This window comes from Rhinatrema bivittatum, chromosome 1 (assembly GCF_901001135.1).
Source record: "Rhinatrema bivittatum chromosome 1, aRhiBiv1.1, whole genome shotgun sequence".
Lineage (NCBI taxonomy): Eukaryota > Metazoa > Chordata > Amphibia > Gymnophiona > Rhinatrematidae > Rhinatrema > Rhinatrema bivittatum.
The window spans coordinates 223,213,668-223,230,569 of record NC_042615.1 but is presented as its reverse complement, the minus strand read 5'-3'; the positions used below and the strand labels follow the sequence as shown (position 1 = coordinate 223,230,569).

The 16,902-nt window shown below is 40.8% G+C and overlaps 1 protein-coding gene across 1 annotated transcript in view; it reads right to left on the bottom strand.

The window, feature by feature from the left end:
* NOP14 (NOP14 nucleolar protein) overlaps window positions 1–16,902 on the bottom strand; it is a 289,956-nt gene that overhangs the window by 61,641 nt on the left and 211,413 nt on the right. The window contains 1 exon segment of the mRNA XM_029592043.1: window positions 2,625–2,778. Within this exon segment, the coding sequence (XP_029447903.1) occupies window positions 2,625–2,778 (154 nt within the window).

The window sequence follows — 16,902 nt, the reverse complement described above, 5'->3', positions numbered from 1 at the left end:
CACTGGTTCAGTAATACTCAATATCAATTCCCCTTTAGGAAATGGTATTGGGGCCCATCTGCTGGATGCAAACAAAAATTCCAGGAGGAGCTGGATGTCTGTCTGCAGGGACACTAATGCAGTTGATGTTGACGCACTGTTCTGCATCTTAGGATCCAGGGGCTCCTGGATCTTCCCATCAATCTTGCCCTCAAAAACTACTGATGCCACTATAGCTTGGGAGGGTAGCGAGGCCATGTCTTCTTGAGACACCAGAGGTATATTGGTAGCTGACACATATACCCTCTGAGACTGTTGCGATACCTGGGAATACATTGCAGATGAACGGAAAATGTCATATTGCCTCTGTATCGCTCCATGGTGAGACCACACCTTGAGTACTGTGTACAATTCAGTCACATCATCTCAAAAAATATATAGTTGCAATGGAGAAGGTACAAAGAAGGGCAACCAAAATGATATAGGGGATGGAACAGCTCCCCTATGAGGAAAGGCCGAAGAGGTTAGGGCTGTTCAGCTTGGAGAAGAGACGGCTGTGGGGAGATATGAGGGAGGTCTTTAAAATCATGAGGTCTAGAACATGTAAATGTGAATTGTTTATTTACTCTTTTGGATAATAGAAGGAATAGAGAGCACTCCATGAAATTAGCAAGTAACAAATTTAAAACTAATCCGAGAAAATTATTTTTTACTCAACGTACAATTAAGCTCTGGAATTTGTTGCCAGAGGATGTAGTTAGTGCAGTTAGAGAAGCTGGATTTAAAAAAAAGGTTTGGATAAGTTCATGGAGGAGAAGTCCATTAACTGCTATTAATCAAGTTGTCTTAAGAGAATAGCCACTGCTATTACTGGCATCACATTAGCATGGTGTTTGGGTACTTATCAGGTACTTGTAGCCTGGACTGGAAACAGGATGCTGGGCTTGATGGACGCTTGGTCTGATCCAGTATGGCAATTTCTTATGTTCGCCTCCTCGTGGGAACTTGCATCATTAGCGACTGATGTATATCATCAATGCTCTGCAAAGCTGGTTCTAAAGAGACTGAGCCTTTAGCTCTTTTTGAGTGGGAGGAGGCAAACGACAGCCCTTCTCTCCAGTTCTGCTTGGAGCTTAATATAGGAGGGTAGGGTGATGGGCAGGGAGAAGGCATGATAATTTATGCACCCCCCTTCCTCCCTATATCAATACACCGCCAGATTAAGTGCAGCTCCTGGATCCCTCAATGTCGATACCACCAATGCCGATACTGAAGGGCTGGACTTAAGGTACTTAAGTGCTTTTCCATGAGGTCAAATTGGGAACTACACCATCTAAGGGTTGTAATCATGCAGTGGGGATACCCCAAGCAGGTGGTCAGCCATCACAAAGGACTCATCTATCATGGGGATCTGTGACAGACATGACTTTTGCACAGGGGGACTTTTTCAAACTAGTGGCTTTTTTCTCCTTTTGGCGCATCAGACAAAACATTAATGCAGCAAAATCTAACTATTCAATATTGGGAAAAACTGTGACTGATGCTGGCTTGATGCACTGGTACATCACATAGCCATTGAAAAAGATGAAAAATGTAGAAAAACCTCAAAGAAGATTAAAGGAGTGTGCTCCTGGGAAGCAAAAGTGTCACAATCAGTAACAGAAAGAATAGGTCGGCGACTGGTGGGCTCCAAAGAAAAGATGAGACACATGGAAATATAGCATGCAGCACATGAGACACATGGAAATATAGCATGCAGCACATGCCCAGTAGAGTATGCTCAAAATTTCTACAAACTCTGAAGTGAAACTTCTGTACCAGGCTCCACCTGTGACCCATGCATGAGGCCTGCCATCCTGCTTGTCCTCAGAAAAATTGTTTTATGTGTGCTAAGCATATGTGTGCGCACATTTTCAAGATAATGATGGCTTTTTAAATTCCCAGTGTATATGCATACCATTAGCTTATTGCATTGGGAATCAACTCTTTTTAAGATGCAAAGAGAATGTGCCTTGAAGTTAACAGCAAATATTTTTACTTATGTCTTATTACATCAGGCATCAGAAATCAAATAAAGGAACTCCACACATGGTAATGAAAAGCACTGTAACTTATTTATCTGTTTTGGCATAGCCTTTGCTTTGACCATACACAAGCAACAGTTTAACCCCCCCCCCCCCCCCCCCCCCCCACACACACTAAAAACAGATTTTTATAGAAATGTAACATCTCATTTAGTATCTCAAGATGTTTTCTCATTAGAATTCTTCAGATACTTATATACCCTAACAGTACATATCAAGCACCTGGATGGCATGACTACTTTCAAAGACTACTAAGAGGAACAGTATTATTGACAAGTTAAACTAGGTGAATGACGGCACATGGAAATAAAAAGACTTACCCAAGGTCTCTGCAATTTAAGTTCATACCCCTGGCTTGCAGTTCTGTGCTCTAAACATTTGTGCACCTTCTTCCATTAGGATAGGCAAGGAGAATCAAGGTCTTGCAGGGAAATGGGGTGGAGGTATGAGTGAGAAAATAATATTTATGTAGTATCTAATTCAAGACTATGTTCACTGCCTCTACCATACCAGCATGTTGGAAAACAAAGTAAACAAACGTGAAATACTCATTAAGCTTACCAACAATTCTTGTGCTGGGAACAGCTAGGTGGAGGATTCCCAGGAGGAAATTAATAAGCTCTGGTATGAATCTTTGAGACAAGGATACGTATTCCAGGAATAAGCAGCATACAAACAATCCTGTTGTAACATCTTCTAATGACATAACTGGACACTGAAAAAATAAAAATTTGCATAATTGACAATTAGAAATGCAGTTATTTGAAATGGGTTATTTAATCACCAACAAGTTACATTTTAAAGTATTCTCAAAAACTTTATAAACAGCATTATTTCAATCCAATGGATTACATATTCCTAAACAAGTTTAGTTTAAAAAATAGATTAGTTCATAAGAACGAAATTTGGGCTTTTAAATACAAACCATATTTTGGTTGATTGGTCATATGCAATAATACTCAGAAAACTGACCTTACAGTGTGAAAGTTCAGACTTTGTATAAGTATTTGCTTGCTCAAAAAAAGCCATCTTCTTCCTTAAAGCAAACATGAGAAGCCAGAGATACCATGTATCACTGAAGACTTGAGTAGATTTCTGTGGCAACAGTCATTGGCCAATGAAAGCAATTAAATCATGATCACACCCCAATTCCACATAACCTATGAATCCCTCACATAAAAGCTCCAGAAGGGAATAATAAAATTCCTGTTTCCCCCATCTAAAGGCTGAATGGGTTTGCATACTCTATGAACACAGATAAACTAGGTTATAGTGTCTGTCTTTGCTGTAGAGCAATCCAGCCCCCCTGGAGCTGCTGATCAGAGATTGTTGCTTTACAGGAGTCTCCTATATCAAGTTATCAGGTATTTGTATTTAACTAAGCTAGTCAATACACAGCCAAAAAAGGCTTGAAGCATACTCTTACCTAGTGACTGGTGAAAGCACAGAACTTTAAATGACTCAAAGCAATGGCATCCAGCCCTCATTCACCAAATAAAAAGCTACGTGTGATACATACGATACATATTGTGAAAAGAAAAGGAAGGATCAAAATCAGTATTTAAGAAATGTTTTCTTTATGCGCAATCCTGATTCTGCTAATCTTCATGCTAACAAATTTTATGTAAAATTTCTCCTAGTGAGTACACCCTCTCTCAGCCCACCATATGCCAACACGTTCCCATAAATCACAAGTTTAATGCAAACACAGGATGAGCAAAGCACTCAAGACTCTCAGCCAAAATTAATGAGTCCTTTCTGATTCCTCTTCATATATGATTTTGGATAGCTGAAGCTAACAAACAGGAATAATCAGTTTTATTCCAGTCTTTAGAACTCTTCTGAAAGAAAACAATAAAGGAGAATGAGAAATTCAGTGTAAGATACTTTACAAAAGAAATGGAATGGCAAGTTGCAGCTTGCACAAATTTAAAACATGCGTGAACTTTTTCAGACCATGAAGTAGATACGACTAGTACTGAATGTTTCACTGCTTCAGGGTGTAACACCACGAGCGGCCTTGGCTCCAGGGAGTATGCTGGAGGACAAAAGTAGCTGGACTAAAGCATTCTATCAAATAGAAGTACTTTTACTATGTACAACAACAAACCCACATACAGTCTGTTTACCTCAGCAGTTTGGCCCTGACACAAAGTTAGGGCTTCCAGACCAATAAAATGTCTGCTTTTTCTTCCTCTCGTCCAAGGCCTTTCCGTTCCCTTCATGAGTCTGATCTCTTACTCCCCTGCGTAGGGAAAAATGCTGTGGCCAGGATTTCTTTCTGGTCTGTACCTTAAGGTGGACCGGGCCAGATATCTGGAGCTGGTCCCTTAAAGTGTACTGGGTCTTTCCTGTCTGCTCTTTCACATAGGGGGTAGCTTTCTTTTTAATTTATAAGCCTCAAAAACATGATTTTCAGTCTGCCAAGAGACCCTTTCTATTCTAGGAGTCCATTTTTGGTAGGACCTTACACTGCAATATGTAATTTCTCATGTCTGTAGAGCCAAATCACTGCCATACTTCCGACATCCAAAGTACGTCATTTTTCTTCCTTTCAGTTACTTGCACTAAGGCAAAAAACAATAGTATAATAATGATCTCATTGAGAAGGAAAACAATCTTCAGAACAAAATGAGGAACTGTCTTCTCCTTATGAAACACATGATGTTCTCTTGCCAAATGGACTTGGAGTTCACTAACTTTTCTCACTGAACAAATAGCTATTAAGAAGACTGCTTTAAAAGTAAAATACAAGTCAGATCAGATCATGTTTCTAAAGCATATCAAGCACTGAATTCAAATCCCAATAGTGATATCAAAGACCTCACTTCTGGATTATGGATCTTCACTGTTTGCAGACATTGTACACTGTTCTGACTGATTTTCAGACTCGAAAGCAGTATATAAAAATTTTAAACATTAACATATCAAGAGCCAATTAGTCATTATCTGCCATCTATTATGTTACTGTGTAAAAGGAGAACCAAATGAAGTAATGTCTTTTTTAAATATCCAAGAGAATTTCTGACCATTGCATGTACCTTCAGAAAACCTCAAATTAACTCAAAGTACAATGCTCTCTAAACGTCGGACACATGATGTGCTACTAGGAGGAGGACACGGCTGAGTTGAGCTCCCTTTGCCTATACTAAAGAATCCTGTAAAATTCCTTGGTCTGGCCAAGCAACAATGGCTGCAATGGTGAAGGAATCACAAAAAAGGTCTCTGCCCGCATATTGGGCAGATAAGAAGTCTCAGCCTCCAAGGAAGAGCAAGGAAATAGTGGTGGAAATATCTGGCTTGGGGATGACTCGATATCTGAAGAGGAATGGCCGCTCCCGGCCACACAACTTGACATGACTAAGCAACTACACGAGATGTTCTAGAAAGTCGAGAAATTTTCCGACAAAATTGCTTCTGATATCAATGCTAAGTTGGCAGTGGTGATAGAAAAAGTAGCGCAGTTGGTGTCTATGGCACAAGATAACAGTGCCCGAATTACAGAAACAGAGGGCCACGAGGAGGAATTGGAACTTTCTTTAACTGAGGCTCGAAAGAAAGTGGAAATGCTGGAACGAAAACTGACGGCCATGGAAGAGAAACTTGACGATTTAGAAAATCTCGGACGAAGAAAGAATATTAGAATAGTAGGGCTTCCAGATCAGTTTGAAGGCTCATACACCATGGATTTTTTCTCTGGCTGGATCTCAAAACTCTTGGGTCTGGAGAGCAAAGATGGCCGTATTAAGTTAGAGCGAGTGCATCAAGCCCTAGCATCCCTCTCCTGCGCCTGGGGGCAGGCCCCAAGTGATTATCATACAATTTCATCATTACACAGATAAAGTTAAAGATCTGGACAAAGCCCAAGTGTTAAAGTCTATTACTTATCAAAATCACAAGCTTTTTTCTTCTCTGATTTTTCCCAGCAGGTGCAGAAGAAACGGGCAGGCTTCATGGAAGTGAAGCACCAATTATGCCAGCACAGCTTGCAATATATGCCTTATTATATCCGGCGAGACTGCACATCTCTGTGAATAATCACACACATTTCATTCTGTGGTTGACGCAGCGCTTCTTAAAAAGATTTGGGCAGTATGTCCTCCGGAGGTGGCTTGGAGCAACTTAGTGTGCGGCCAGAGATATGAGGCGTAGTAAGTTATAGGCCAAGCTGTTAGGTCAATGTGGCTTGTGAGCCGTAAGACTTTTAGACAAGGGGAGGGAACCGGCAAGTAGGTGATCCCACTCTGTTTTTTGGATTTTTTTTTTATTGGGTTTTATCTTTTGGAGGGAGGGAGTACTGAGATATTCAGCGGGTAAACTTTATAACTTTAAAGATGCCGGTGCCAAAGAGGCCTTTTCTGACCTGTTCTATTCTGTATGTGAGCAGTATGAAAGAACTGTTATCATCGGATCTGAAGGTGTTTTCTTAAAGAAGAGGATGCAGAGAGAACATATAAGCAAATTTGTCAGCTTTCTGAGACTGACCTGGCTAACCTGTGTGCACTTAATGAAATCCTGATTTTTTTTAGTTTGATCTGGACTGAGCTTGGTGGTTGCCTGGACAAAATCGTGGAGGGGATAATGCTGATATGGATGCAAGACCTGGAACTGGAAAAAAAAGCTCATTGTCCCAAGCCCAAACTGACATGCAAGATTTTGAGATCTGTGAATATCAAGCTATGGGCGATGGATGTTTGACAGCCTACATGCTTAAGCATTAGATCTTCAGATCAAAAGTTCTTTGGGATTTATGTTCAGGCGGGATATGATTATGAGATAGGTGGGCAAGTGGGGAAAAGGGGATTGTTTGATTTCTGGAGAAGTGACTACCTAGGTTTTTCTTTTCCAGTGCTAAGGGAGGGAGGGGATTTGGAAAACAGGTCTCGGCGCTCAAATCTTCGGTTGGTAGGTTTCCCCGAGTCCCTGCCTGCAAAAGACCTAGTTCAGACATTAGAATACTGGTTTTTCCGAGAGCTGGCCCTCACCACGCAGTTGGGGCTGCTCCGTATTGAGAGAGCACACAGAATGGGGCTCAGGAACAAAATCAGCCTAAGCCAAGGGTGGTCATAGTTAAGCTGCTTAAGCATGCCCACAAGGGTGAAATCATACGGGTGCTGCGAGGGGGGAGGGTGCTTCAATATGAAAATCAGAAGATCCTGATCTTTCAGGATTTTTCAGTGCAACTCTCCCAGAAATGCTGGAAAATGGCACTTTACTGCACAAAGCTGTATGCCCTGGGCACCAGAGCCCATCTGGTTTACCCTGCGCGTATTCGGGTGGCATCAGAGCATGGTGCCCATTGGCTGGGATCAGAGGTGGAAGCACAACAGTCCCTTGCCGCTCAGGAGGTTAGTAGCAAGAAAGGGAACCTTTCAGTGCCACCTGTAGTTCCACCCTGAGCAGCGACACTGCATTGGGAAATCCTTGAATGACTTGTGGCTCCTTATGCAGAACACATGCTTTGTGTTTTTGAGGAGCCATCCTCCAGTGGCTGTGGTACAGTCACAGCATTTGGTTCCTGTTCACACAATTGGCCTTATCGCGACTTGATCCTGGATTGTTTACAGTTTTTCTGAACTCTGGGATTTTTCATTATCCCCTTTGTTTTGCAGGTTCTACTGTAGTTCCCAGGCTTATATCTTTGCTGTTAAACAGATTGATGATATACAGTTTTCTATTGTGTATTGAGTTGCAAAATTGGGGGGAGGGGGGGCTTGATCTCCTCTTAGCAGCAAGCTAAGGTCACTAGGATGGTACTTAGGGGGGAATGGGGGGGGGATCAGCGGGGGGCTCATCAGGTATAGGTTGGGATCTCATGCTACCTTCAGATCACTCAGTTTGTTGTCCAAGCCCCTTAGGTATTGCCGTACCTTTGAATATCACTGTGGAGGTCTTAGCTAGGATGACCTCCATGCCATGCAAATGATAGATTTATTTTTCATATGGGCTTCTCTTCATCTAAATGGCTAAGTCTGGATATCGCGGAGTTACCTGGAATGTAAGTGGCATTAATTCCCCTATTAAACGTACCAAAATTCTCACTTCCTTAAAACAACAATCTGCAGATGTAGCGATATTGCAGGAGACATACCTGAATGATCAAGAACACTTGAAGTTAGGTCAAAAGTGTGTCGGTAAAGTGTACTTTGCTTCCGCCACTACTCACTTGGCGGGGGTTGCGATCCTCATCAATAAGTGACTTCCTCTGCAGGTGATTAAAGAAATAAAGGACCCTAATGGGAAGCAGCTTATCCTTGTCACGGAATATAATGGCGAGACCACTGTGTACTGCAATGTTTATGCCCCAAATAATCTGGAGATCAGCTTCTTTCAGACCATCTACTCCCTGCTTCTCCCATATTTATCTCATATCATAATTTTGGGGGGGAGCTTTGCTGCTGTTTTCAGAATTGGTTTCTATACATGGTCTGCAATTGATAGTATGTAAGGCCGCACTGCCTTACATATTATCAATTGCAGCACTATATTAAGTCTTTAAAGGCCCAAGCACTTCGACCACAAGGGTTTACCACTATAGAGGAATTGTTTGGGTTGAGCAAGAACTGCCCGCCGTCAATGTCCTATTATTATAAACAACTGAAGGGCAACACTCGGGGTGACCCCATTCCTGGGTTGGTTGAGAAATGGAATGCTGAAAGTGCCTTTGAACTTTCTGTCCCTATGTTAAAAGCTAGCTTTCACAAGATAGCGTCAACCTCTTCAAATATGTATTTCAGGGAAATGCAACATAAGTTTCTTTGGAGGGCCCATGCCTCTACTGTTGTTGCCTTTCACTGTCCTGTTTTGACTTCACATCTCTCCATGAAATGCAGGGGTGCTGATGGATCCCTTACTCATCTATTTTGGACTTGTGTTTATATTAAACGGTTTTGGACCAGAGTTATACATTATCTGAGTGACTTGGTGAATGCTCAGATCTTGTTGTCACTAAAGTGGATATTGTTAGACGCCATCCCCGATAGACTGTTTCGACATTTGGGGCCTCGACTTCTGATCCGTAAGGTATGCAACATGGGGAAAAAGTTAATATTGTTGCAGTGGCAGAGTCCAGACCCTCCCACTTATTGGGCTTGGCACAACCACCTCCATAAAATGATGATCATGGATGAACTGGCTTCTCGGTCCACTCCTCAACAGCAGTGATGTTTTCAACAGATGTGGAACTTGTACATCCAAGCGTTGCCACCGAAATCCAGGAACTTATTTTTGAAAGTCACTAGCCGATGACGGACTCTTCCTGATTGTGCCTCATGGGATTGGCTACAGTTCTCTTGGACCTAACCTAATGCCTGGGGTGGGGAGGTGGTAGAGGGGAAGGGGGTGGTAGAGAGGGGGGTTAGGAGGGTTAAATGTGATAATCTGCCTGATTATACTCTACACTGCTATAGTTGTATAAGTAGGGTACAATTGTGACTGTTTTTCTTAGTGCTCCTTCCGCTGTGCTTAATGTACCCCTTGTTTCTAATAAAAATTATATTAAAAAAAAAATTCAGTAATTTGCTTCACATTTCTCTACTTTTTATAAAGCCCAGCCTGCACCAGATATGGGGGAAGTGGCGGCCTTCTTGGATCCTCTGGGCCTGGGCCGTCTTGCTCCAGAGGACGCGTTGGGCTTGATATCCCCAATAATGGCAGACGAGATATTGTATGCCAAAAATGGATGGCGGGAGGTAAACGTCCCGGACCAGATGGTTTCCCCATTGAGTTTTAAGAGGCTTTTGCTGAGCAGATAGTCCCACATTTTCAACAGTTGTTTACTTATCTTTGTACCCCTGAGGCAGAAGTAGGCACTTTAACTGACACTCTCATAGTTTTGATATATAAAAAGCCTCACCACACCTTCTACCCCACTGCATTCCTCCTGGATTACATTAAAATCATCTTCTTGGTAATATCCTTGCTCAACTGCAAGTGTAAATACCTGTACAAGGTGATATCAAACTCCTCTACCAGATCAGTGAATCACTTTAACCTTCCCCTTCATCCACCAGTTGACCCAAGTATTTTAAACTGGAAACCGCCCATCCTTCCATATCAGGAGAGAATGTACACTGTGATACCTCTGGATTTTCCCATATGGGGATCATATATGATTTAGAGCCTGCAAGTAACTTCATGTCACTGAACAGATCTCTATATCCTTAAAGTATGTATGTACTACAATGTTATGATCTCTCATAGTGGATCTGAGTGTGTTTGAAGAATGAAGCATATAAAGAAGCGACATTAAACTACATCTCTGGCTGTCTATTTTTCCAATTCTAACCACGCTTGTGGTGGATCCGCTCCTGTCCACTCCCTTAAACAAGTAAGTTGACAGGCCCAAAAATATCATTGAAATTCTGGGAAACCTAACCCACCCAACGTTCCTATGTTTTATCAATTCAGAGTATTTTAACCATGGCAATTTCCCTTGCTACAAAACGCTTAAAACACTTTTAAGAGTCTTGAACATTGCCCTTGGAATATCACAGGGTAGGGTGCATAAATGGATATATCACGTGGAGCAATACTGCCATCTTAACCACATTAACTCTTCCTATCAAAAAAACTGGTAACTGCTTCCAGTTTTCAAGATCTTTTCAAATCTTAGCAAATAGTGGGGTATAATTATCTCTGTATAATTTTGAAATGTCTCTAGATACCCCCAGGCTCAGATACCCCCAATGTGAGCTCTTTCCAGCCTATTTATACCCCTTGTGTTTTGTTTATCCATCTTAATCAGCATAATTTCATATTTGGAATAATTAACAGTGTATCCTGACAAGGATCCATACTGGTCCAAAAGCTGACGTAACGCTGTAATTGATCCAGAAACATCAGTCAGGTAAAATAATATGTCATCAGCGTATAAAGATATTTTGTGACACCCCACTCACTGAAAAACCATGTATCCCAGGGGATGCCCTGACCGCTTGAGCTAATGGCTCTATTACTAGATCGAATAATAAAGGTGAAAAAGGGCACCCTTGTCTTCTACCTCTTTCTATTCCAAAAAGATCTGAAACTACCCCCTCCTGATATCACCCTTGCTCACGGCCCAGTGCATAATGCCCTTATCCATGATATAAAAGCCTCTGGGAAATTAAACTGGAATACTACAAACATAAATGGCCAGGATACGCGATCGAAAGCTTTATCCACGTCCATGGACACTATAGCTATATTAGGAATAGAGGCTGTCTTACTTCTACAGTGCCTTTCTATAGCCAAAAGGAATAACTGGCAAAGATTCAGATGCAGAATTAAGTTTTTAATGAGGTAATGTTATGAAGCCTTCTAATTTCTAGTAATATCCAGCACGCAGATCAACACACATGATCAATATACCAGATCAGAATTAATATTAAAACAATATAGCCAGTTCATTGGTTTTCCATAGCACATATGCAATGGGTGGCAAAGAGGGAAGAGCATATGCTCAACTGAACTGCTAACTTGAGCAAAATCTATTGTCTGAAGAATCCTGAATTTGAGAAGGTGTTAATCGCTGGCATTAGATGTGAACAAATATCCAACTGAGAAGTCTCCAAATAAACATTTCCTGGAAAAAGAATTGTCTGCTCAATTTATCTACCTTTAGAATTTCAGCTAGGTATTTATGCCCAAACACAAAGTCCCTGACAAAGAAGTAGAATTTGTGTTACCCTCCACTCTGTTTGTTGTTCTCTTGCTTGAGTGCCAACATCATATTATATACACACACACACAATGACTGATGGTCGTAAAGTATATCCTGAACTCAGAAGACAAAGCATTCATTTCCAGAACACTGATCAAAGTTTGATTTTCCTCCGTGACCATCTCCTCCAATTTCTTTTATATATGGAGTTACAACCTAGACTGGCTATCTTTGTTAGTATTATGGAGTCTATGGCTTTCAAGAATACTCCCTTTGTTATGTAACCAATTGCCATTCCAAATAGTGCCTGGTTTTCTGAGATGTCTCCTAATTATGGAATACAGCATTGCAGCAATTCAAAACAATTAAGTCAGTTAAACACTTGAGAAGACAGTTACTACTTTGAGCAGTACACTGAGAAAATAGTTTTGGATTTTTGCTCTCTGGCATATTAAAGTGGTAAGTGCTTCAAATCTCATGGTGCCTGTTTAGTCTCATGTTACAGTTTTGGAGAGATCACCAAATTTCCCTCTATTTCTCCTAAAGACAACATTGCTTGTAAAACTAAAGTAGTCTTTCAAGATTTGAAAAATCATTTTCTTTGTATATACACTTGCATACAAAAATGTTTCCATTTTTGCCAGGATTGGCTTTGAGGTTTGGCAGGCAATGAATGTCAGAGCTTGTCCTAAAGCAGTAAGATTTTAGATGTCTTTATGGCAAGTTCAGCTGGCAGGTGTTGCAAGCGTTTCCATCAGAGGGTTCTGCATGCCTAAGCATGCGCAGACATTCCTAGCCACAGATGTTACAACGTCAAACTGCAAGTTGTCTAAAAGAAGGATATTACTTATTTTAATCTATCATTCAGAACCACTTATTATAGCTTTTGAATCCTAAGAGGAATAAATGGTTCTGTCAGATAGCAGCAGCCTCAATGGACTTCTTAGTTAATTCACCTCTTTTTTTTATTAAAGGATGGAAATGCTTTGGTCATCTTACCTTCGGGACATTGTTGTTAAGACAGTGACAGGCTAATCCTGATCCCTGAGAAAGTGCTGCAGTAATGATCTGCAGCCTCAGGAAGACAGACAAGTTGCAATCCCCAACTTCCAGGAAATAAGAACATTAAGACTTGCCATACTGGGTCAGACCAAGGGTTCATCAAGTCCAATATCCTGTTTCCAACAGTGGCCAATCAGGTCACAAGTACCTGGGTAGGATTCCAAGGGGTAGACAGATTCCATGCTGCTTATCCCAGAGATAAGCAGTGAATTTCTGAAAATTCTACCTTAATAATGGTTTATGGACTTTTCCTTCAGGAACCTGTCCAAACCTTTTATAAATGCAGCTCTACTAATAGCTTTAACCACATCCTCTGGCAATGAATTCCAAAGCTTAATTATGCGTGAAGTAAAAAAATATTTTCTCTTATTAGTTTTGACTATCGCCTAGTAATTTCATTGTATCCCCCCTAGACTTTGTACTCTTTCAAAGAGTAAACAATCTATTATCTTTGCTTATTTCACTCCACTCATATTATAGACCTCTATCATATCTCCCAGACATCTCTTCTCCAAGCTGAAGAGACCTAACTTCTTTAGCCTTTCCTCAGAGAGGAATCATTCCATCCCCTTTACTATTTTGGTTGACCCTCTCTAATTCTGCTATATCTTTTTTGAAATATGATGAGCAGAACTGCACACAATACTCAAGATGAGGTTGCACCATGGAGCAATACAGAGACATTATGATATTCTCTGCTTTATTCTCCATTCTTTTCCTAATAATTCTTAGCATTCTATTTGCTTTTTTGGCTGCCTTTGTACGCTGAGCAGAAGATTTCAATGTATTATCAACTATGCCACCTACATCCTTTTCCTGAATGGAGGCTCCTTGCATTGTGTAACTATAATTTGGGTTATTCTTCCCTAAGTGCATCACTTTGCACTTGTCCACATTAAATTTCATTTTCCATTTACATGCCTAATATCCCAGTTTTGCAAGGTCCTCTTGCAATTTCTCACAATCCCCTTGTGATTTAATAACTTTGAATAATTTTGTGACCTCGACAAATTTGATCACCTCACTTGTTCCAATTTCTAAGTCATTTATAAATATATTAAAAAGCAGTGTTCCCAGAAGAGATCCCTGGGGCACTCCACTATTTACCATTCTCCACTGAGAAAATTTACCATTTAGCCCTCCCTCTCTGTTTTCTATCTTTTAACTGGTTCATTCATATTCCACAATAGGACACTGTCCCCTATCCCATGACTTTTTAATTTCCTAAGAAGTCTCTCATAAGGGACTTTGTCAAATGCTTTCTGGAAATCCAAATACACTATATCAACTGGCTCACCTTTATCCACATGTTTATTTATGCCCCTCAAAAAAAAAAACCTAACATGTAGCAGATTAATGAGGCAAGGACTTCCCTTGGCTAAATCCATGTTAGGCATAGTGTAATGGGACAAAGCTATCTATATGTTCAGCAATTTTGTTCTTTATTGATAGTTTCTACCATTTTGCCTGGCACAGATGTCAGACTCACTGGTCTGTAGTTTTGTGGATCATCCCTTGATCAAAGAAACTGGTAGCCAAACTAGTGCAGATTAGTCCAACTGAAAAATGATATTAAACAGAGCATGGAGGACCTCCTAGCCATTATGCTCAATATGTTATCATCTGAAATGCTGCACTGTCTCCTGGACACGGAGCTAGACTAAAGAGCTGAAGGCCAGTATGTTCAGAAATAACATCCTCCTCCAAAAAAAAATAAAAAAATGTAAATATGATAACCTATAGAGCTTCCTCACTCTTCCCTTAATGAAGAAAACCAAATGTTCCAGTATGAAATATGAGCAACCTTTCCACACTTCTGTAGCAATGATTACATAATACAGCTGGCAGTGATGAAATGGCCAGAGGCAAAACTGTGCAGACTTGAGACTGCTTCTCATTAAGACTGAAAAAGAGAAAAGACATGGGAAAGATTCAGAATGGGAAAAGGAAAATGCACCAAACTCAACACCTTTTCCCCACAACCTCCTTTTATGGACTTGGAAGACTAATTCCATGAGAGGAGGATCAGAATGTACGGCTGATTGTCCTGCCATCTTCAGGGAACATCCATTACAGGAAGGCAACTTTGCTCTCTCTAAGGACAAGCACGATGAATTAGCCACACAAGTGAGAATCTTTAGCTATGAGTTGCCTTTCAACAAAAAAAAAAAAAAAAGTAGTAACAGATTGCCAACGAGATGTGTAATTTTTTTTTTTAAAATCACAAAACCCTTGTGTTGTGTTTTTTTTAGCCTACTTTCCAAAGGAAAAGAAAGCTTATGACTTCACTATGTTTGTGTGTTTATATTTCCCCTTCCCTCAATAAATAACTTATTTGTTTGGTGTCTACTCACACCAAATTTTCAGTACATGCCTTAAGGGTGGAAGATGTTTTTTTTTTTTCCAGACTCATGCATATGCATGGATTGTGAACGTGTATGTCCCTGAAGGCAAGCTCCTTTGCTCCGGGTGAAACTTTTTGTATTTTAGAAAAGACAACTCAAAATAAAAATGGCTATGAGGAGAAATCAAGTTGAGCCTATACCTCAAAGAGACCGTGAAAGACAGACTGACCAAACCTATCAGGTGGAATGTATACGGCTAAACACTAATAATATGTAAATGTGTGGACTGAACGGTATTGTAGCCTTGCAAATCTTACTCAGACCACTGATGCTACCTATAGTGCTAACACTATGAGTCCTGGCATGATCTTCTAAAGTCAAACCCACTTGGGCCTAACAAAAGGATACAATCTGATTGACAATTAGGAATTATCCATTTGGTTATAGCAATCCCAGGTCTAAACACACACACAAAGCTAGCTATTCTATGAGATCTGGTCTGCTCCAGGTAAAAGGTGATAGTTAATTTGCAATCCAAACTGTACAGAGCTTGTTCACTTCTATGAACGTGTCCTGGGGAAAAATGTTGGCAGGATTGACTAGTGGAAATTCAACACCTCCTTAGGCAGGAATTTAGGATGAGTATGTAACATTGCCCTGTTATAGTAAGTTTCATCACAATGTGGATAAGTCCTGTAGCTCACTAACTCTGTAAGCTAAAGTGACCACCACTAAAAATAAACCCACAAGAATTAACAGGCCCAAAAGGAGCTTTCATCAGCTGGGTAAGAACCACATTGAGGTCCCATGACACAGCAGATGGCTTGATTGGATGCTTCAACTGAAGAAAGCCCCACATCTGATAACTAAAGACTGAACAGAGATGGCATTTTCTTCCTTATGCTGATGGTAAGCACCGAGTGCAGTGAAGTACATCACCAGCATAGATGGTTTTGAGGGCTGATAAGGCTGAATGCAAATATTTGACCATGAAGATCTGTTAGGATGCTATGCAGGACTAAACAGATCATTCTGAAAGAACTTCTTCCATCACCAGTCCAAAGTCTGGGCATCCCACCCTGCGGGGTACCAAATAATGAGTCCTAAATGTTTTGGCTCTTTTCAGGAAGAATTTAACCATCACAAATTGGTGTGAGAATTTCATCTTGCTGAATCCTAGAGCCAGTGGCACTATGTATTTGATGTCTGCCTTTTTACCAAGTATCTAGGAAATATCTAGAGTGGGATCTCTCACATTGTCTTCTGAATATTCTTAAGGAGTTGGAGGTGGGCACTGCCAGAAACTCCTTGGGGTATCAAAGTATCTGAGAAGGCCTAGTAATGCTGCTCTGGCAACAACGTCCACCTCTAAATTTAAAGAATTGTTGCCACCATTTTCTATACAGCTGTTGGGAAGGAAAGGTTGGCTAGAGAGGACCTACTTCTTGTATGAGGAAGAGAGGTCCAAGAGGAGATAAAAACATTTCTACTTCATAACCTGATTCTCCAGATCAGACACTGAATCCAAAATTAAAAAGGGGACTGAAGTATGAGAAGGCACAGATCCTATAGCCATAGGCTCAGAGGGCCTTCCTGATGACACTTTGGGTATGGGTTAAGTAGTACTGAATAACCAAACCAGCTTTCTCTCCAAAGCTGTTTGGCCTTGATTTAGTACATCAATTCTGAGTCTCAGCTTTGAGATACTGATGTTTGTGCTGATCTGCTCACATACTAAGTAGAAATCTCGAGAACCAGTTCAGGTGGCACCATAGATGGTGCTGAGGTG